The 23,120-nt window shown below is 42.7% G+C and overlaps 1 protein-coding gene across 1 annotated transcript; it reads right to left on the reverse strand.

Moving 5' to 3' along the window:
* Window positions 1–2,178: 2,178 nt before the first annotated feature.
* Window positions 2,179–21,443, reverse strand: LOC132264200 (retinal homeobox protein Rx). Its single transcript, XM_059764313.1, has 6 exons — window positions 21,082–21,443; window positions 20,897–21,016; window positions 15,381–16,019; window positions 15,029–15,195; window positions 2,710–2,875; window positions 2,179–2,651 (listed from the first exon to the last, which is right to left on the reverse strand). The coding sequence occupies exons 1-6, from the start codon at window positions 21,296–21,298 to the stop codon at window positions 2,194–2,196; spliced, it is 1,767 nt and encodes a 588-aa protein (XP_059620296.1). The 5' UTR covers window positions 21,299–21,443; the 3' UTR covers window positions 2,179–2,193.
* Between the last annotated feature and the right edge of the window lie 1,677 nt (window positions 21,444–23,120).

Below are 23,120 nucleotides of genomic sequence, written 5' to 3' on the forward strand. Positions count from 1 at the left end.
ACACATGTCGCCCACTCCTCCCACTTTCCCGTGACTCCAAGCCTTTTTTCGGGACCCTTCTCAAAGGCCAAATGTCAAGGAGACGCGCGTTTTGCTGCAACTGAAGCAGAAAAGTGCGAAACTGATACTTTACTTTCAAATTCCCCTCACAAATCTTCGTCATGCTTCGAGCGACATCACTCATCCGCTGGCGAAAGCACTGAATTCAGGCTGAGAATCCCTTCAAATGTGCCCTCTTTTGATGGCGCGCGTGTTTGAAATCGTCCAATTTCAGTGTGTTGTTCACTCTAATTTTTGGGCTAATTAAGTGTAAATAGTACACGTGAATTTGGTGTCGATATCATTGAGTAATTACTGATGGTATCAAGCGAAATGACACCTCACAATATGGCTCGTGATGTGAATTATTCAACGATTTTAGATATCTAATCATACCTTTCAGCCGTATTAAAGCCGCAAGGCGCATTTCGACTTCACACTTCGCTGCTCACAGGCCAACAACAGCGCGGGAATGAGGATGTAATTGCCTGTAACGAGGTGGTAATCCTCAAATGTGACCCTATAAACTTCCAACGAGTGACAAAGAAACTTTCAAATAAATTTATTTGTCAGCATTCCAACGCCTTGAAGTTGTGGCAAAGGTTTTTCACAAGAAACACTACAGAGAATGTCTATATGGCCAAAACTTACCGTGAATAAATTGTCTTCTTGCGCCACAAGAATCAAATTTGTTGGTTTCTTCACACAAATTAAACCTGTTGTTTTCCACCTCAGCAAATTAGCCATCAACCCCACCCTTCAGGGGGGGTGATTTCCAGTTGAAAGTTGTGCCAAACTTTGGCTGCACAAATCGCATGACGAGGAGCTCGAGGGTGTGCTGGAATGGGGTCGGATTGAGACACTCGCAGTTGGATTTTTAATCAAAAAACCCCTCCACCCCTCAAACCCAAGGTAGAACTTTTAATTACTTTGTGCATCGCATATTTTCCGGGCCTCCAAAACTGCCCCCAATATTCCACCGCAGAAATCTCGATGGGCGGTTGGTATTTGAAATAAAAAAAAAAGTTGCCAATCATTTTTCCGGTGCCGAAGAAAAAAAATCCTCTGTGAAGAGTGTACAAACAATTGTATGGCGAAAGCAATTAAATGTTAATCAGTATTTGCTCTCTCCTTCCAGTGCGCGGGGCGCAAAAGGGGGCCTCAGAGACAGGCGAAATTGATTCGGGCGGTTGTGGAATCACGTGAGAGATGGATTTTATTTACAAATTTCCTCCCTTTTATTATGTTACATCCATTGCTATTAGTTTATACAATAATTTAATTCTATGCACTGATTTTAGCCACTCTCTTTTCCCCCTTCATTTGCTTATCTAACGAAAAACTTCCTTCTAGATCTAACGCACTTCTCAAACTCGTGCTTCTGGCCATTTCCTCTCTCTCTCTCACACACTTACCACCTCCTTGCCAAAATTGCTAACTCTTGGGTAATTTTATGTCAAAATTGATATCTAATTTTTAGGGTCATTATATAAATTGTTTTCTTCTAGCTTTTTCTTGCCGGGCTTCAACGCTCAAAGTCACACAATTCGTCTCTCTAAATTGTGCTCTTCCGCTTGCAACAAGGCGCGTGGAACTATATTGCAAAAACTTGAACAATCGCTTTTTTTCGGGATGTGCTCTTCTCGATAAAATGTGGTAAATTTTGTGCCGTAAATTTGATTGCTTTGGGAAACAATAAGACTCTGTGATACCATAACAAGACTCTGCAAAGTATGCTCAACTTGAAAATTCCATTTCTCCGGGGTGAAAAGAATTCGCAAAACTTCATAAGTTTACTGAAGAAATTGTAAATTATGGCATCGTTCGCTCTGTTGAGGCATTTTGAATGCAGTTTGAACAAATAAACACAAATTAATCATACAAACTTATGCAAAAACTGTGACAATTGTAAGAAAATTACTTGAAAGCCATTTATAAATTAGAACAAATGTCAATCAGAAAGTTTAATTCTGCTTCAAGAGATAATTTTGTATCAATTCGATGAGAAATCTTCCTATGGTATCACTTAAAATGTTCTTTCATCACTTTGACTGTTTTCTTTGGTCTACAAAATGAACGCAGAAGCAATTGGAGGACACGCAGGATTTCTGCGGGAGTCTGTTTCAGCACATCCCTAACTATCTCTTGGCTCATCTAGGCCATCGTGAGGCCCTTGTTGATGCTTTCCAGGTGCTCCTTGGCCTTGATGCGCAGCGTCGCGATGGAATTGGTGCGAATGTCGGCGTTGTTCATCGTCATGTTGATGGCACAGTCCTTGGGCAGCGCGCGGCCGTCCGCCGGCGCGTCCATCTCTGGCGGCTGGGCGTCGGGCGGCGGGCGGCCGCTGGGCGACGTGGTGGGACTGCTGGAGACGCTGTGCGCGGGCGAGGCGGCGCGCGGCGGCGAGGCGGCCGGTGGGTTCTGCGCCATCGTGACGGGCGGCATGACGACGTGCGCCGGCGGGGAGATGCGCACGCCGCCACCCATCTGGCCGCCCATCACCCTGCCGCCGGTGCCGAGGCCCAGGTTGCCCATGGCGATGTTGGACGGCGTGAGGCTGAGCGGCGGCGTCAAGTAGCTGGGATAGACGGTCTGCGGGTGCGACAGGAAGCCTGCCAAGAAGAGGTCTGATGAGTGCAAGTGGGAGCGAGTGGGAGTCACCGGCATTACCTGGCAGGGCGGAGAGCAGCGGCGGCGAGAGCCACGGATCCACGGGCAGCGAGCTTCCGTTGCACGCGAGGCGGTGCGGCAGCTGAGAAAAGTGGGTCAGGCCGAGGCGGAGGCTCTCGGACTTCTCCTGGCGACGCCACTTGGCGCGTCGGTTCTGGAACCACACCTGAAATCGGCATACAACACTTGAGTTAATCAGTCATTCGCCACACAATTCTCGATCTTGGCTATACTTTAACGACTTCTCGCCTTTTTGAGCAATTCGCGTCATTTGCATTCGATTAACAAGGAGAAATGCAAGCGAGCACGTCAAGTACACTCATGCTGATAGTGTGACTCTCAACTTGGTGAATGACGGCTTATCAATTGGCTCAGGATGACTTATGAAAGTCAGATGAATGAGTGCCCAGTAATTGGAGCAAAAACCGTTGCAAATTGAAATATTTCCGTTGATGCGTGGCATTTTCTCATTATTTGCAGAGTCTCACGCTTGCGGGACAATTGAATGGGTGGAATTCAGTGGCGGAAAGTGAGTTTTATGTGTCTTTTTGCATACAGAACAAAGTCAAATCGGGTCTGAGGCACGTGCACGGTGTTTGATTAACCCCACTTAATGATCAGTTAAACAGCAAACAATGTGGAAATATGAGACGCGCACTCTTCTGAAATGAAACACAGTCTCTCAGTCTGTGAGGGAGCGAGAAACACCCTCGTTCGCCATTTTCCTCGCATTCACAGAGGGTGAAAACGGTTTTTGGGCAATTGCACGGATGCTCTGGTCCAGGCATGCGCTCGTTCACCCCCGCTTTTGCACCCCCGCACAATTTTGTTGCAAATCCTCATCTCATCACGCGCCAGACACACAAACTGGGGGGCAAATTGGCCACAAAAAGACTCCCCAAAGTCGAGGCAGGAATCAAAAATGATCGTCCCTCATTAATCACGGCAGCGGGGTGGGTTTGAGTCCGAAAGGGTGGCGCGCGCGCGGGTGAGTGTAATTAGGTGACATAGCACGTAAATAAATTTAGGGTTAATTACACGACGTGATTAATTCGTTCTAATTGTCGTTTTATGTTCTTTTCGACATTCACACACTCGCATTTCCACATATTAAATGATATAATGTTGATTGATATTTAATTATTGTCCCATTATGCCGACAAGCGGCGCTCTTTCTGGCCGCCCAACGCAAAAATCACGGCGTATGATAAGAGGAAATTATTTTCATCGTGTGTCGCTACAAAAGGACATTGTGTAATTAAATAACAGAGAATGTTAGTTGCAGCTATTGTCATTATTTTCCAATAAAATTCATTATCCTGACTATTAGGCTGCAAAACGTGTGTGCATATTTTGAGTGGCGCTGATTCACACTTTGCGTATAAATAATAAATTTGCAGACCATATGAATATATTTTCATGAATTACTGCTTTTCGGAAATTTGCTCAATGTTAAATTCCACATGTTAGCATTTTTTCAACCCCTAAACGTGAAGGATTTCGACCTTTCCATGGAAGTCAAGTGAGCCTCAACTTCCGAAATACTTTATTGAATAATTATTAAATGTGAAAAGTGATTTCCTTCTAGTAAGAATCACTCGATTTACATGAAAATGCGTGGGAAGGCAGATGTCCAATTTGGCGGAGGTTTCGTCATGCTGGGCGCAGGAGGAAAAAATGCGAGGGTGTTTTGTGTAATTTTTGCCATTTGCGCTGGGAGGCTGAAAAATCCTGAAGCTCGTTTGATGTCAGATTTCTTGTTAATAGTCCTGTCATGAGCAGAAAAATGCAATCAATTCATTTTACAGATCGCCTCAAAAATACACTTTTTCCAGCGCTTTTTCCTCGCGACGCGCACACACGAAAAAGCACTCGCGACGCGCAAAGGGATGAGAGAATAAATGAAAATTTGTAATATTTGCAAATTTGCGAACCCCACAAAATGTGCAAATTGAAAGAATTTCATTAAACGACTTAATTATATTAATATTTAATTTGCTGTAAATTTGCAACCCCGTGTCAAAGGGTATAACTTTTAATGATGCGAAAGCTCTCTCTCTCTCTCTGCCATGGCGAGGGAGATTGTTGGCGCGCCTTTCTTCGCCAAGAGGGCAAATCTAATTATGAGCGTCTTAATTAAAATTAAGCTTTTCTTGGATGCAAAACACAACCGAGTTAATAGCTAAATCAATTTATTCAATTTGCCATTTAATTGAGAGCGTAATTCACAACAAAAATCTCCGTTGAACATTTTAATTAATTTGCCATTCTGTGCACCATATTTGATGCATTAAAACACACACAGAGACACACTCTAATTTTGTGCACATTCTATGCCAGGCCATATCCTGTGTTGTCTCCTTGCTGGAGCGGGCTCTCGTCGGTGCTATTAATTGCAGAACAACCTTCATTAAAATGTGTGTTCGCCGGTTGGATGTAGAGACAATTTAATTCAATTTAGTTTGAAACTAGAATTTAGTTTGTGTGTGAAGCATGACTTCATTAAAAGTTGTTTGTTTTGAATTAATTACTCGGAATCTGTGGATGAACGGGGAAAGCTCTCGCGACACAGCTCTCTATTCCCACCCACAAAATTCCGCCTGATGAACCAACAAATGCATGATTGAAATTTCAAATTAAATTTGTCAATTACTTCCCAGGCTGAATTAATGTTGTTGCACTCTCCGTGCGTGATTGAATCTCTGCCATGTTGCGCTTATGCGCGACAGAGTTCTCGGTATCATTTGCCAACGACTGCGATGAGAGCGCAGATATGGAAAGTAATATGCGCGGCGCGCGGGAAAAGAGGCACCAAATTATCCCCTTTGCCGGGATAGAATAGAGACATAATGGAGTCACAAAGGACTCTGACGCCACTATCTTGCTCTGCATCGCCAGGGTGAGATGCTCTCGCTGAAAAAGCAGCTCGTCAGAGCGCAGAGGGAACAAATTTGTACATTGTTGAGGAGTAAATCGACAAAACCCAGTCGTATTAATGGATAAATTGATGGAGGACTCCTTTTTTGTCCTGTCCATCAGTGACAAAAAATCACCATCGCTAACAATGAAGGAATGTGTTACTGATAGAGCATCAAGATAAACCCAGCAATTTTGAAACACTCCGCTGCAGAATGCTCGAGACAGATTAAATTATATTACTTCCCTTGTAAATGCGGCGTGTATTTCCTAAACAGGGCATTAAGAGTGTGCCTGTGCCAGACTGAAGATCGTCCCCGATCAGAGGCAGGATTAAGAGGATGGCGTGCTACAGTAAATTTCAATTTGTGCAGGATGATTCAGCAGGAAAGACTCACACATCTTGTGAGTGGATCCATTTGGAACACATATAAATAGCAATGGTTTGAATGATGATGCTCTCGACCGTCTCCTCGAGAGGCACTTTTATTTCCTGTTTTTCATAACAATTCACGTCCCTTAAATTAAATTATAGAAGCATAATCGAATGATGAAAGATAATTGCAAACAATAGCGGAAGGTAATTTCTCATAGAAATCGGTGGCTCTGTATGAAATTTAACACTCTTGTCATTTGATATTGCCGACGAAAATGCTGCGTATAATGAGTATAATGAGATGAAAAGTATATTTAGATGCTGGAAACACTCCCGAAGGGCTCTCAGAGCGTCACCAGAAAAAGGGAGCGCGCGCATTGAGATGAACTCCATTCTCGTGCCTCTCCACCTTCGCTCTTCCGCATCTTCGCAACCCCTTTCTTAAGCGTAATCGCTTTTTAATTAACCCACTTTATTTGCCGAGCCTCGAGACCAATTGCTCGGGTGTGTATTTTGACAAATATCGAGAGGGATGACGTGTGTTTGAGATTATCGACGCTTGACTTCACATTGCAGCCCTCAAATGAGCATTTCCACCCTCCGCGCGAACTCCATCAAATGCTCTACAAATTCGACAGTCAAACTGATCACAGAATACTTCACAGAATCATTATTATTGTTCGGCTAATTTCAGGGGGATGAATAAAGTCTGCCTCATGATACTTTTGCAAATGAACTAAACACATGCGAAAAAGATCAAAATACTTGTTTAATCTCATCTTCTGCCAATGATACACTTCGAAATTCATTCCTCCGCTATAATTTTGAGACACTTGAAGTATTTCTTTTTCTCCATCTGGACAATTAAGAGTGGCTTAATTGAAAATAAATAGAATAATCCCCGCTTTTCTAGCCACACACAAACACACAATGAATTCATCCGTGAATAGGTGAATTCTTTGGCGTCACAATTCAATTGCTGATCTTGCGAATTAAGAGGTTTCTCCATGTGAAAGAGAATCACTTAACGAGTGTGCTTTCATTGTGATTTTTCTTGACATATTAGCACTATTGAGAGTTTAATATGCCGTAGAAGAGGGACTCCAGCAAAAACAAACATGAAGCAGATGTTCAATTGAGGCGAGAGAGCGGACAAAAAACGCTAATTTTACACTCAATTTGACGCTTCAATGGACTATAATTGAACTCTTTCTTTCACCTCATCCACACTCTTCTTTCAGTCTTCCGCATCTTCGTCAAACGGGTGAATTATCGCGTGATGAAAATGGAGATTAATTACTGATCCTCCCGCATTATGCACGCCCCACGCGCTTTGGCGGAAAACATCGGACGGCCAGGGAGAGATCCATCGGCACAAGTGGTGGGAAAAAAGGGAAAACCCATTACAAGTGGATCAGGAATAAATAACAATTTACCGTCGGTAAATCCCTCTGCCCATTTTTTGCGCTATCAATTGCATCCGGTTCCTTTCTCACAGTCGTGCCTCTCTTTCTCCCCCGCTCACGAGTGTCGGTGTTGACGTGAGAGGAGAATTTCCCGGGGATTTTCACTCTATATTGCCGCATTTTTTTCCCCATGCATTTTGTGATTAATTGCAATAATTCAGGCGGATTATCGCAAATGACAATTGACCTCTAACACAGCATCGCAAATGAGACATTATGTGCAATTGTCGCACTCATAAATCTATAAATTTAAATATGTCTTTTCACACTCTCGTGCGCGCGTGTTTCTTCCCCCAGCGAGGAGCTTTTCCCTTGAGATAAAATGGAAAAATAAAAGTCTCCCAGGAAAAGACTGCGAAACACGTCAGATGAAATAACAAATGATCGTGTCTCAACAATAAAAGGAGTGAAAATGATGAAAAAAGTAATAGAATTTTCTCATCACATTGACGTCCCTCTTCATCCCCATTTTCACCCCCTCCCCCCCCACGCCAAAGCTCCTGCGGCAGTTGCGCAAGAAAAAAGCTCCACACACTCATGGCAATTCCTCAATTCATGTCTTCATTGCCATTTTCAATTTCACAACAAATTGGTTATATTGTTACACGGTACGTTAAACAATTTTCTTCGTCTCTTGTGTATTTTCGCCACCCACTTCTGGGTCGCCCACTCGGGGCGCCCCCAATTGGCCACGGCGCTGGGGTAAATGGCATTAAGGTGTGGTGAAGAGAGGAACTTTTCCACCTGTCTCGAGATCCACCCCGAAGGATGCTGCGCAGAGGCATCCCAGGGCGAATACCTCGGGTGGCAGCTTGTGGGTGGGTGGAAAGTAATTTAAAAGAAAATTTCCACAAACAAGTCACGATTTTCCACCGCCGAACCCTCACCGATGGGGAGCTCTGCGCCACCACTGGCAATTGAGTGACACTCCAGCCCCGCTCTCTTGCCAAAAGTGGGCTTTTGTTAATTTTCAATTCAATAAAAATCCTCCTCGACGCCGCTTTTCCACTGTGTCACCCTCGCGAGCCCAAGAGTCAATTGAACATGAAAACTTTTCAACTCAATTACGCGTACGAAATTTAATAGCAATGATATTAAATAATATTGCATCACGATGAACAACACGAAATTCGACAATTTTGCTCCCATTTTCCCGCCCGCGCAACCCTCGAAACACGACCAACCGGAGGGAGAATCAACCCTCGATGGCAGAAAAAAAATTCATGGGACTTTTAGTAACAGATGCACGGGCTATTAATGCGTACTTAACTTTTTTATTGTTCATAGTTTTGCCACACAGCAAAATACATACACAGCAATAATTGTATTTCATCTGATGATGATGATGAAAACTGCTGCAAATGTGGACTGGGAAAACCTCCATGGCAACAATGTGTGTGGCGGGAAAGAGCACGGATTTGCCTATGCTTCACCCAAAAACTATGCACACACAATTGAGGTGGAAATTTGAGTCTCTCTCGGGCCGACATTTGGTGGTTACACCTCTGCAATTATCTCTCGTTTAAATGAGATTTTTTGCGGGGGTGAGCATTTTCATTATTTTCCCTCCAATTGCCGGACTATTGAATAAGAGCCTCTCGCCCAGGGCGTTGCAGAGATTCCCGTCGAGCGCTCTCAATTTGATTTTCTGACTCGCCATCGAAATGGAATTATGTGGCCCTTTTTAAAACAAATACCATCTCTGCCATCAAAGGGGTCGATTGAATTTTGTCACACTTTCAGGGGGTCAAATGCTGAACGGATTTCAATTAGAACTGATGCAAGATGAGATTTAACTCAAAGACTCTACGCGTTGTCTCTTCCGTGTAAGAAACAGCAAAGAGAACAGGAGGCTATACAAATACATCTGACAAACCATAAGAAAGTGAATAAAGAACAGGATTGTCAGAGTTTAAGTACAAAATTTACGCAACAATTCAAAGAATCTTGATAACAAATTCTTCATAATATCCACTAAAATTGAAGTAGAATGAGATTTATTTGAGTATCACATTTCATCTAATTACAGTTGATCAAAATCGCTTCACAAAATACTGGTCAAAATATCCCACATCGTTTGGTGTGTTGGTGGAATTGTGTGCATCGCCCCTCGGCAATTTGTCTCTAATTGAGAGAAAATGTGAAAATCTCTCCCCGAAGGGCGTCCGCAGGAGAAATGCGGATATGCAAATGGGAATGGGGGAAAACCACAAAGTGCTCACCCCCAAACAACAAACTCCACCAATTTAGATTCACTTCCTCATTTATCGTCACTAATGCTTCGAACAGGACATTAATATGCTCAAATGTTTGGGTGCGAGTGTGTATAAATTTCAGCAAACAAAACAGTCACTGAGGCCTCTTTTATCCGCAGGTGGGAATGGGCCGAGGGGGTGTGAGTGTGTTTTCTCTATTGGACATTTCTCTGGGGCGCACGCGATATGGCGACACTAATTAATTTAATTATTTAGACTAATGCGCGCGTTGAGATCTTATCTTAAGTATCGATTAAACAGTAACTGCTCTACATCATGAGACACTCTCGTGGGGATTTTGTGGCTCGTGCGGTGGCTTTGCAGGCCTCGGCTCTCAGATTTTCCAAACTCTCCCGCCAAAAAACTCAACTCTTCCCGGTGAGAAATCTACATCGCAACCCTTGTTGCCTTCTACCCTCAGTTGACTTTCACAGTATCGAAAGGCATATAATACACATTGCATGTTCCGATAGAGATCTTAATTCAAAAATTGGCATTATTTCATTATTTTTTCTGAGGCTCTGCACATAATTTTATTGCTGCCATTCGTAAAATTGCCACACGCACGTTTTCCTCTGGTCTGCAAAGTGAAATCTTCGAGAGTGTGTAATTCGGCCATTCCTGACTTGAGCGCCGGCATTCTATCGATTTATCGCATAACAAGTCACTTTCCCAGTGAATTTCTCAGCATGGAGGAAACCACACCTCTAATGGAACTTGATTAATTCGTCTTGTTAAGTGGGCGTCCTGAATGGAAAATTGTGCAATAATGTGAGACTTTTTTTTCCCTTTTTTTCCTTCCACGCTCTTCACAAACCATACAATTTCCACCAATAAAGCCAAAAAGGGGGAAAATTTTGTTGGTGAATTAGTTTTATTGGAGTGCCAAAGAGCTCCAACTTCCTCCCACGGAAAACAAACCGCAACGGAGGGAAAAGAGCTTTTCCTCAAAACATTGCCAATATGAGTGTGAGGCATAATTTCTCTGCGGATGCCAATATGAAATTCATCATCAAAGGAATAAGCTTGAATCTCATTGAGCTTCAATGGGGATTTTGTAATGCTTCCCAATCGATTCAGTGAGTTTTTATGCTCTCTTTCTCTCTCTCTCTCACTCACTCGAGGCTATATGCAAAGTGAGCAATTTCCCGTCCAAGCTGGAATACAAGGGCACAATTTCACATGTTTCATGTTGGAGGAAAATATATATTCCTTCATCCATATCCTCGTCACTCAACCATGCAAATTGTCAACTTATTGCGCTACTTTTTATAGATATACACTAATAAACATTACATTATTTAGAGGCATAATTGAACAAATGTATTCGTGTAATAAAAATCAAATTATCCGTCGTTGAGCAACATTTCATTTGTGTGCCGCAGTGAAACTTCAACAAGGACTCCACGAGTATTAAATTGCTTGTATGATTTCTTTTCGATTGCGGCGCACGTGACGCTTAGGAAACTCCTTGACTTTATCTCTTGACTCAATTTTCTTTTTAAATCAACTTTTCCACTCGCCATAAATCAGCGAAAAGTGAAATTATTGACATGACAGGACGGTAAATAAACAAATTAAATTGCGGAGTTGTGATATAAATCTCTGTCAAATTTTGCAAGATCCAATTGAAATGACTTCCCAAGAAGTGGGAAATTTAATAAGGCAAGATCGGAGATTATTCCAATGTGAAGAGGGTGCGAGACATTCAGACTTTGCTCAGACTTTTGATATAGACGTAAATGGTGGAGAGAAAAATCGCTTTTCGGTGAAATAATACAAGGAGAGTTTGTATCAATTCGCGCGAGTCACGCCATAATTACGGAACTTGCATAGGAAAAAAGCATGGAGAAGAGCAATAAATAATGTATTGTCACGAACGATACTTTTTTTCTACTTCTTCTTCTTCTCCCTTTGACTAAGAGGGTGGTTTGGAGAGAATATCGATAAAGTACCATAAAATTATAAAGACATTTAATTCACACTGATATTTATGATGTCTCACCCTTTTTCCGCGCCACAAAAGTCCCATTTTTTCCACCGTCTCTCTTTCGCCTCATTATTTGTACTAATCACGAGATTACGGAATAAATTCATACACCAATTACAATCGTGAGAGTCCCTGTGTACGATCGGGTGGGAGGGGAGAGGCAAAGAAGCCGCGGCATTGATAGTAAATCGCTTACCGCCAATAATCGTTAACTGGCACGGAGTGGCATAGCAAATGGTAATAACACACAGTGAGGAGACACCAAATATCCCCAAACTATTTTTAATTGTTAGATCGATAGGGAGTTTTGTGTTTCAAAATTGCCACCCCCGCGCGGCGCGCCCCTCGACTTTTTCGGTGTGTGTTTGAGTGCGTTTTCCGTGCCCGCGCGCGGCTTCGTGATAATTTTCCCTAGGCATTTCTGTTCATCGCCCAACATGTCGTCTGGCAAGGATATTCCATAAGTCGTGCCAACTTCCAATTTTAATTGCGAAATTTGTTTTCGCGGAATTACCAAATTAGGAAAACAACAAACAACGGCAAATTGCTCACGGCATTCCATTTCCTTCTGCACATTTCGCCATGGCATTTTTCACCAACTCCCACCAACTCCCACCAACTCGCCAAAAATGCCACCCCATCTCATTTGTCGGTCGCCAAAAACTTCAGCGCACATGAAGAAAATTGCTGCACGACTCAAGAGATGCCCCTCGAGAGTGTGTTTTTGGTGTCGGCTTGAGAACAGCAAATTGATTAAACATGTGCACAGAGGAAAGGGTTGGACGGCGAATGGGGAGGGAGATTGATTAAGTATGTCAAATGAATTAAGCGTGGAGAATCATCAATTAGGGCTCCGTTGAGTGGGTGAGAAAATTGCTTCATTTAGCAGTGACCGAACAACCCTTAAGCGAACCCCTTTTCGAAGACGCCGTTTTCCCACACAAAACCATCGATGCACTGCATTTGTGGTCATTTTGTATCACCTGGAAACCACACTAAATATCGCGGGAGAGATTTCTGGGAAGTGAAAATACATTTGTGAAAAATACTTTGAAATACTACGAAAAGTAGACAGAATCTCAGCTAAATTCAATTGCTATCAATTGACCTGAGAATTTAATAGAAAAAATCAGCAAATTTATCATAAATTGAAGGTAAAAAATTTAGTTAAACGTTTATTTGGTTTCAGACTCGGAATTTGGCTCATTTTTTAAAGCAAAATTTTGCTAAATTTCGTGCTTTTTCCGTTGTTTCAATACGCCATATTTCATATCTCATGCAATTTTCACTCTCTGTCTATGTGGTAAATCATTTTGGGGTTTATCCATTTTTATTTTGAAAAAAAAGCAGAGACCACCCCTTACTAAGCCACCACTGAACAGAAACGGGGTGGTTTGCGAACTGCAGAATGAGTGTGACGGCATTCTAAGCTTAGGCATTGTGTGCAATGCGAATCACAATGGTTTCGGGGCGAAAAGCCATGAAAAGGGGTGATGGATTGAGAATTCGTGGCGGTAAATCGTCGAGAGGGTAACAAAAGACGAGTTTTGGGGTGTTGATCGTTGGAGAATGTGAGAAATTGTGTGTGTGTGTGCATTGAAGAAATAAATTGCATTTTGATTTCCACCAATTTGTTGTGCATTGAATGTTGTTGAACTGGCGGTAAAACACACATAATTGCATTTTCCGTGAAGATTTATTGTGGTGGAAAACCTGTTACACATATTCACAAATTGGATAAAAATCACTGTGTGTGCCGTCTTAATGTTGAAATCAGAGGCAGAGATGTGGAATTTGAGGGTGTGAGTTTGTCTCCAATTTGTTGGCGGACTCTCCCTTTTATCGTGTCACTTGTCTGATAACTTTTGACTCAATTTGTTTGATGGTTTAAGCTCATTTGCCGCGACAGCTGATCTAATACACAAATCCGATGGGAGAAAAGAACCATCTCAGATGTCTTAAGCACTGCTCAGAGGGAAATTCTCCCAGATTTTTCTGTCTCGCCGTCGAAAATGTCTTACACAAAACACAGCATCAGCCGCAAGTTTAATTTTGCTTCAAGAGGGAACAAATCGAATTTCTTATATGGGAAAAATATACATACACATAGAAGATATACACTCTCTCACTCCTTGGCTTTCTTCTTTCCGCCATACATATGTATATAGTAAAATTGGGAACGAGGAAAATGACATGAAAAATTGCAGAAAATTCCCTTGCCGGCGCTCCAAATTGAGTTTCGCCTTTCGGCAAGTGAATTGGGCGAGAAAGAAAGGAGTTTAATATTGTCACGATGATTTTTCCAGCGAGAAAACTTGAAAAATACTTTCACGACACGAATCTAATTCCCGTATCGCGTCTTTGTCACCTTCACACCCTCCTTTTCATGCGCCTTACAACACCGGAATTTCTCTACAGAGTCGAGACATTTTCATACACTTTTAATGGCATTTTAATATCACAGTTTGAGAAAGTGAGGAAATTGCATTTTATATTTCCGAACGGATCTCTGGTATTTCCTCCTTTCTTTTCCCGAAGATTTCTCACCGTTTTTTTTCTTCCCCAAAATTGCAATCAATTGATTTTCCTTTCGGCACACAAACTCCAAACCAAAAATCCCACAAGTGCATAATATTCCATCGCCCAAATTTGCGGCTGTGGGAAATTGAATGCTTTCACAAGCAGTGCAAATTGTATGTATGTGATTTTCACAGTGGCATGTCTCTCTTGCTTCGTGCAAGTAACTGAATTTATTTGTTAAAGATATATTGAGTTTTCCTGTGAGCGCATTTGCATAAATCAGACAAAATCGTAAACGATTTATACGTAAAGGTTAGACATTGTGCTGTCCCCATGTATTTTCCACATACATGACAACATTTTTCATAATAGCGCGCATACATTTTATTCATACAAACTCATGGAATATCTTTTATTATCTGGTACGCATTCTCCCTTAACAAATTCAACTATCTTTTACTGGATTATATTGAAGAGTCGCGATCTAATATATCGTACAATATAATGAACAATATTCCCTCAATTGCCACTAAGAACAAAAATACACGACAAATGTACGCAATTCATGGCATATTGCATATATAGACTCTCCCCAGCAATTCTCCTTTCCCACAAAGAGGAAAAAAGAATCACATGGATCATATATCGTGATTTGACAAATCATTTTTATTGACTAAACATCATTTTGGCTTCAATACTATTTATTATTCTATCATTTGGATATTCCTCTTGATAGAACAATTGCTGTGAGATTAGATTGCATGCCAGCGGGGAGTTTTGTGGGCTTTTCACTCACCTGCACGCGGACTTCTGGCAAGTTCACCTTCATGGCGAGCTCCTCGCGCGAGTACACGTCCGGATAGTGGCTCTTCTCGAACGCCCTCTCCAGCTCGTGCAACTGGTAAGTCGTGAACGTGGTGCGGTTCCTTCGATGTTTCTTCTTCGAGCACGAGTCATCTTGAGCTGGACAGAAGATTGGCAATTAAATGAGGAACGTTAAACTATGCAGAAATTACATTGCAAGGATTTAAATTCTCTTCAAAGATTTGTATTGGGTAAATTAAGGCTATTTTTCATCCGAAAAAAGTCTTTTTGTAGGTTAAATTCAAATGAATATTCAAGAAAAGGATTTCTGCTGTTACACTCACCTTCCTCGTCGCTTCCTGAGGTGATCTTCTCGCCCTGTTCGCTGGAGTTCGTCCTGTTGAGATCGTCACTGGAGGCGTAATTCACGTTGGAGTTGGGCCTCGAGTCGTCATTGACTCTGTTCGCGTCATCGACAATGATGGAGTTTCGCATATCCGTGGATCCCACGCGATACTCCTCGCCCATCATCTGGTCGCCCTGCATGGCCTCGAAGTCCCTCCCGAAAGTCTTCATGTACTCTGGGCCGTCGTGACCCAGCGAGACCATCTTCTTGGCCTCGCCGTTGCTGTCCAGATCCTCGTAGTGCTTCCGCTTGGGCGAGAGATCCTTCGCGGGCTCGGCGCCCGGCGAGAGCGCTTCGTCGTAGTCCTCGGGGCAGGGATTCTGGCGCGTGAGGATCTTGCAGAAGGGTCTGCTGCCGGGATACACCTCGTCGAAGCCGCCGTCCACCGGGCTGGCGTCCATCGAGGCGGTCTTGAGATTTGCTGAGTAATTGAGCTGCTGCGGCTGAAGATGGTACTTATCGACATCGAGGAAATTGAACGAGCCACTCAAGTTGTTTCTGGCCAGCATTTGATTGTCAGCTCCCTTTATGTGATTTAATGGTGTATATCGCAGATTAGGATTCTCCGTTGCCTCACCTACAAAAGGCCAATTAGGACAGGTGATTCTCGGTAAGCTCACCCGCAAGTGGAATTCCGCAGCAATTTGCGGCACAGGAGTGACATTCTAATTTAGCAAACCATAAGTGCTCAATCCTTAACATATTGCGTGATTTTAAACACCTTTTCCTTTGCCCGCGCGCCAGCACATGTACTCGATATCTCAATATTATTCACACGTAACGAGCATTTTGCATGTTAATTTGTTACTTTAATGAGTATGAGACCGTCACAATTGCGTTCATTTTAATTGAAAGTGATTTCTGGTGTGGGGATATTTTTCTCACACTCAGCTTAAGAAGGAGTCTTGTAAGATGGATTTGAAAATTATTCTTTTGACACACTTATCGATTTCTCAATCACGATCATTGTCATAGAATTACACCGAATGCTTCTCACTCTCCGGTGGACTGTTTTTGCCGCGAGGGACCGTCAAAGTCTCTCTCTTTTTTTGTGCCTTAGACCTCGGAGGATCAGATGGGGTCAATCAAGTGGGCGTCAAGAACTCCATTAACTTCTCTAAATCATCTCTCTTTTCATTCACTGCGTTGAATATTCATAAGTCGGGAGCGTGAGTGTGTAATCCCATCGCGGGAACATGTGTTCCACTCTCCTGAAAAGTGTCCACAGAGATTTTTCCGCCATAAATTCTCAAGCGCGCGCAGAGAAAATCCCGTAGATTCACAGGAAAACTCGCCCGATAATCCCAGAATGTCTCTGAAGTCGTGATTTATCGCCCAACACACACACTTTGTCACGATGGTTGCAGCGACGAATGTTGGCAAACAGTTGAAATCGATTCAATTCCATCAACGTCTGGAATATGATTTAATTACCATTCCTAATTAGAAATGGTAATTACACACCTTCCCTCGGACGCGGCCCCCATTCAAGGTACAAATTGACGAGACAAACATCTCACAACACCATCTACAAGTCCAGCAACAATGCAAGACGGAGATCTTATCGGCCTGCGCTGCGAAGAATAGAGCGATCTTGGGGCATTGATGGTGTATCGGCTACTTAATGCTATTCACCGGAGAGAGAACATCTGCCAATCAGCCTTATTGATTCAGAGGATGGTCAGACGCGGCCAATTCTCAAATCGACTTTTTTTCCCGCCTCGCTCGCCTCACTTGCTAATGACTCTTCAAATTATTATTAATATAGTTAAGTTAAATCAATCAATAACACTCTCTTAAAGTGTCTGGCATTGTCTTTTCCTATTGCGCTTTTTGCTGTGCGCTGCTCGAACACAGGTTGCCGCGCTGGGTGTGCTCGCAAGACGTTTTGTCTCAGGTTGAGAAATTGAGTGGCTCCGGAAAGCCAATTTCATCCATCAACATTTCAATGAGCTCTGCTGTATGTGCGGATTTCTGATGAGAGGAGAAGTAATTAATATCTGGCGAAGCTTCATTTTTGCCAAGTGATTCGCTTCGTGAAGCACGTAAAGATCGTTACTTAACCGCCATCGTTATGAAATTTTCGATGTGAAGTCTTCGTACAAATGTTTCAAGCACTTCTCATTGATTTTATGCCAAATGGTTAGAAAGAAATGAAGAGTTTGTGCGGAACAAAGGCACCCAAAATTGTATTAAATTGAAAAATTCGGTTTAATTTCAATTTTTGATTTTTGCACTCATCTAATTCCGCAAAATTGGCTCAAACGCAGCCCAAAAGCTCCTTTCTCATGTTAGATAAGCTCACACCCGTCGCTTCGTGTTCGCAAGTGCGGCATATCAATCTGTATCCATATAAACACGACATAGAGGAGGTACGAGAAATCCGAGGGAGACGGATTAAAAGCAGAGTAGGTTGAAATTAAGAATCAATCTACATTCAATTTAATCTCATGTAATTACGCGCTAATAAATCGACTTTCGCCCCAGGGCCGAATCGCCATACATTTCCGCATTGACGCGTCTGTGAGCGCCTGAATGCGTGCCTGTCCGTTCGACATGCCGCCGTTCATTCACTTAAAAAGGTGTTTGCGGTAACGATAATAAGGTGAATGAGCGCCAAAATAGAAAACCATTCTCTTAAGTGTGCTTTAATTATGAAATTAAATTGCCATTAATTACCAATCAATTTTTGAAAGTGGTATAATAATAAAATCTATTCAGAGGCGCAATATTATATTTCAGGATCTTTTTTGTCTTCTCAAAAAACCATCGATGTACGATTGGTAAATAAGAGGAAATTGTTAACTTTTTGCCCCAATCGTGATTATTTAATGTGTCGATTGGACGTGCTTCTTCAGCTGTGCTGATGACGATGAAAATCTCACAGGAAGTGTGATGATAGTCAATTTTCCATTGGTGTTTGCCTTGGTTAACACCTCAAGATCTCATTTATTTGCATCTTATGCAATTGTTGCAATTGTCCCTCGTGTGAGCGAACCTTTGGCAAGCAGTGCAAATGAAAACAATTTGTCTGGACACCAGTATTTGCCATCTTCACCCACATTTCAGCCCTCGAGAGCTCCATCTCGATGCTCCTAATTGCCTGGGATTTAATCACATCACATCAAGGCGTCCCCAAGAATCCCATAATTGGACACACACAGTTCCGCATTGAAGGTGGTGTGAAAGACAATAAATAATCTCAATTGAATTCCTCACTTAATTGAGCAAATTGAGTGACTCTGATTGAATTTCTTCCCTTCCAACAGCACTTACAACAGAGCCAAATGCTAAATGAAATTCAGTGGCAAATAATATATGAGGAAGAAAAAGTAATGTGTGAGGAATCGTAAAAGATCGCGTGTCAAAATACCCATTTTCGCTAAAATGTTGAAATAAAATAAAATCCCCGAGTTAAATCGTTTATGGAAGGGAAATTCGTTGGAGTTAAACGAATGGATTATTATTAGAACTTCGCACATTATGCTAAAGTGAATGGTTCTCTGTATAATTCAATTTATTCTCCTTCTCTTACGCGCGAAATTGTGAGTGTGAGAAAATTGGCGCCCACTCTTTGGCCCAATCAATTCAGACACACATGGAAAATGTATTACAATTTATGTTTATGCTAATGACGCTCAGAGTGAAAAGAAATCCCCTCTTCGGAGGGGGTGAATTGGTGTGGTTGAATATTCAAATATGTGCTCTGACATGACTGGGTAATTAAATAAAATATTTTAGGCATTTCTTTCCGGCGGGCCGGTCATTGGCCAAAAAGGAACACCCGCGAAAGTCCACATTGTGCGATTGTGATCGCACTTAAAGAGGCCTTTCGTGATCACCACCAAATTAATCGGCCAATTATCACTTTCACAGCACTTTTCGCCGCTCTGAAAGGATCACGTTTGAAAGTTTTGCATCACACGGCGCACTTCTTGATGTTTCACCACGATAAGAGCCGTGCAAAAATGCGAGCGAAAATGAAAGCTCCCCGCATTCCAATTGAATGCCCCCTTTTGCCAATTGAGGGACTTGAACTCCGCCGCGAGCGGAAAGGGTGATTTGGGGGTGGAAAAATCGCGTGCCAAATAATTTTCCCGCGAAGATTGATTCTCCAGTGTAAACCGAAAAATGAAATATCATTTGATTCAATCCCACCGAAAGTGGTGTGTATTAAAGTAGAAATTATAGTGCCATTGCGTTCCACCGTCGCAAAGAGGGGTTGTTAGCACTATCAGCGAAATCTTGGCCCACCTGCACACGCCGAATAACCAAATTTACAATTTATATAGACTCAGGTAAATAAGTAGGGCTGGTAATTTCGGTGACATGCTGTAGAAAGTAATTAATGGGGCTTTTCTTTTGCCCAAAAATTTCCTTGGGGGTTAAATGAGGCCTCCATGTTTTGTTTGCGGAAATATCAAATGTTGTGTAAGAGCAAGTCAAATCATTTTCACATATTTCCACTGTTATACAGTAACGGAAAATTCAGCTGATGAAGTATGGAAAAGCACTTTTCTCTTTCAGTAAGCGTCGGTGAGATTCTTCACTGGGAATTCAACTGATTCACATAAATTCAACCAATATTTATAGAGTCTTGTTGCTGGATGAAAAAGGCAAATAAAATAGCGAAAATACTTCTCACCCTCCGCAATAGAATTCCTCCTTAGAAGACAATTTAAATGGCATGCAGAAGGATATTTAGCTCATGGGGTGGAAGTTTTAAGGAAAAGGAATTAATAGAAAAACTTTGTGCTCACCTTTCTGATTGTGGCAGCGCACAGAAGGTGAGATTCATGCAATCAGATAGAGCGCAATAATGATCTCAATTTTAATTTTCCACCCAGGGTGAATATGACATTGAAACTTTCAATTTTCGGCGGGGGACGAAAAGCACGAGATTTGTTAATTAGTTTTGTTGACAACTCCGGCAATAAATTGGCATAATTGGGTGTCTGCGCCATCAACGAGGTGCGACAGTTAATTGAAAGTTTTGTGCATGGAAATGAAAATTGAAATTGAATTGAGGCGAGGCGATAAGATTAGTTTGAAAACTTTTTCGCCACTTTTGCAACAATGACTTTTCATCCTTCTCACACTTTATTATAGTTATGAATCTATTTGGGTGTGCTTTGGAGTCACCTGGCAAACGCAATCGCCAACAGGTGAGTCTCGACACTTCCCGCCATCGCATAATTCACCACTCTCAACTCTTTCATTGATGTTCACGCGTCGTGGAGAAGAAAAAAAACACCTCAATGGAGTCATTAATCACCGGCCCATTGATGACTCTCTCAGCCGCCAACATCCCAAAAGTGCCCCTGAGATGAGCCATCAATCACGATATTGAGCGATGCTCAGCACTTTGAGCGCGAAAATCCGATTAAGGGACTGTCTTTTGAATGGTCAAGCAATTTGCTGGCAGAGTAATTAGTCAGTGGACAATGGACTCACCGCAAGAATCACCATTTCTGGCCGCGTTCAGACCCAGGATGGCGTCAATTGTGTGACGAGGAGTGAGTGTTTGACCGCCGGGAAATTTTCTCGCAGTATCCTTAATGTAAACGCTGTTTTCTGCGTGGAGAAATATGATCAAATTATGCGCATAGAATATCCCCGAAAGAAATCATCTTACACACCTTCTTTAAAGCTATCCTCAATTTTGTCCACTTCAATGTTTCCACTATCCTTGAACGTTTCCATTATTTTCTGCAAATTCCTCGAGTTTCTGGCATTTTCTACCAATTTCTGAAAATCCTCCGCCTCCTGTGCCGTGAACTTCTTCCTCGCAATCAGTTTGTCCACTAAACACTGAAATGTTTGCTTCTGCACATCCGAAAGTGGTTTTATGTCCATAATTCACCACGACAAAAGTGCACAATTCGCCTCAAGGATTCAGCACACTCTCGGGAAATTCACTGTCATTTCTCCATCTCTCTTCGCGCACTCGGCAAATCACACCAACTTCACGTACAAGACTTCCGTGTTCCCTGGTTCAATCGTCTGCACACGCAAGAGGTGAACAAGCGTCTAAACTCACAACACCTCTTCCGCCAGCCGGTTGGCCTCTGAGAGAGCCAGCCGAGGGGCGGCGACTCTCTCAGCGATGATGTACATAGTGAATTCCCCTGAACACACGCACACATTCGCAGCTCTTCTCCCGCTCAAGTGCGCACGTCAGGGCATTTTCCTGGGTTGAGAGCATCCCATCATGAGGGAATCAAATGATTGAGCGCGTGCTGCCGCCGTTTCCGTGTATTTTCCCATGGCACAACACAGAAATGGAGGTTTTCCGCACACCAATTTGCCCCTTACATGCCATTCAATTCTGCAGAGAATTCTAAATCAACACTCTGAGCAACATAATTAATAAATCTTATTCACCATGCAGAAGCATCTGGTGCGCGAAAGAAGAAGTGGATTTGAAAATATGCGCCCATTTGCGACATCGCGTCCGGATGTAGTTTGAGGCTTAGGGGAAGATTTCCAATCAGTGGACACAATTATCGCTGTGGCATGAAAATGGAATTGAGTCGGAGGAAATGACGGCAGAATTCCACTTACTGGTTAGAACAATTACTCACCCCAAGCCATCCGCAAACCGGACGCTCCAAGATCCATTGGCTGGGGTGGTTTGTGGAGCGGGAAATCCATTCGACAAACACCCACCTCCCGAGGGAGTCCGTAACAAGATAATAGAGCTTATATTCACCCCATCAGAGGAAATAAAGATGGGAGATCTGGGCACGAGAGTGAGGAGAGGCGCGAGTCTCCCTCGGCTGACAGCACAGATTGACACAGTGTCACCTGAAGTGGGCGGGGCCTCAGCTTCTGGGCTGGAACCTCACCGTCACTCTCGCCGGAGTTCATCTCGCGCCGACCAATTGCCTCTCTGTCGGCTCATCCCCACCACCAGCGCCGCTCGCGCTCTCCGCGAGAGAGAGAGAGCGAGCGACTGTGGATGCCATAATGCCTCGTGGAGTCTTCTTTTTGTCCCCAACGACAAAATCCAAGCGTGTGCGGAGCGCCAAGTGGGTGAGGCTCCAGGTGAATGAGAAATTACGTGAGTGTTGTTTTTGGCAGCATTTCCGCTGAATTAACTTCTCCGCAATGTTGGTTAATTATTAATACAAGTACAATTATTGCAAATTAATCACCCAATTACGCGCCGGAACTTCCACACAAACTTGCGTGGCGGAGAGTTCCTAACCCCCTGGTTTTTCCAATCAATTTGCCAGAGAGACGAGATGATTTCTACCACTTCTTTTCCTCACATTACAATCACCATAAACCTTTCAGCACCACACACTGCAACATCATATCCAATATTGTATTATAAGCTTAATCTTCCAATTAGTGGTAACCCGCTGTGACAATATTTTCCACATCAAAAGAAACTCTGGCACATCGCAGGGAATATTGTTGTCAGGCCACCAAATTTCACTCACTGAAACATACAAAATGTCCACCAGTCGTTTGCATTTGATCCTGTCTCTCCGGCTTCCAAGGGTGGGCAATTGGAATGAAAATTGGATGAGAAGATTGGGAATGGGAACGATAAGACATGTTATTGAATGTAATCGTCATTTAATAAAACAATTCCTCCGGTCAAATTGACCACAACAACTGATATTTTGGATAAATTGAGGTGATTCCACACATGAAATGCCTCTGGAAA

The sequence above is a fragment of the Phlebotomus argentipes genome, unplaced genomic scaffold (genome assembly GCF_947086385.1).
Source record: "Phlebotomus argentipes unplaced genomic scaffold, Phlebotomus argentipes genome assembly contig_32, whole genome shotgun sequence".
Lineage (NCBI taxonomy): Eukaryota > Metazoa > Arthropoda > Insecta > Diptera > Psychodidae > Phlebotomus > Phlebotomus argentipes.

Coding starts and splice junctions, on each gene's coding strand:
- LOC132264200 (XM_059764313.1), bottom strand. CDS start 21,298: ATGGACATAAAACCACTTTCGGATGTGCAGAAGCAAACATTTCAGTGT. Junction 16,020..20,896: donor CAGAAATGGTGATTCTTGCG/GTGAGTCCATTG, acceptor GGCCTTTTGTAG/GTGAGGCAACGGAGAATCCT. Junction 2,876..15,028: donor TGCCAGAAGTCCGCGTGCAG/GTGAGTGAAAAG, acceptor TGCCGATTTCAG/GTGTGGTTCCAGAACCGACG.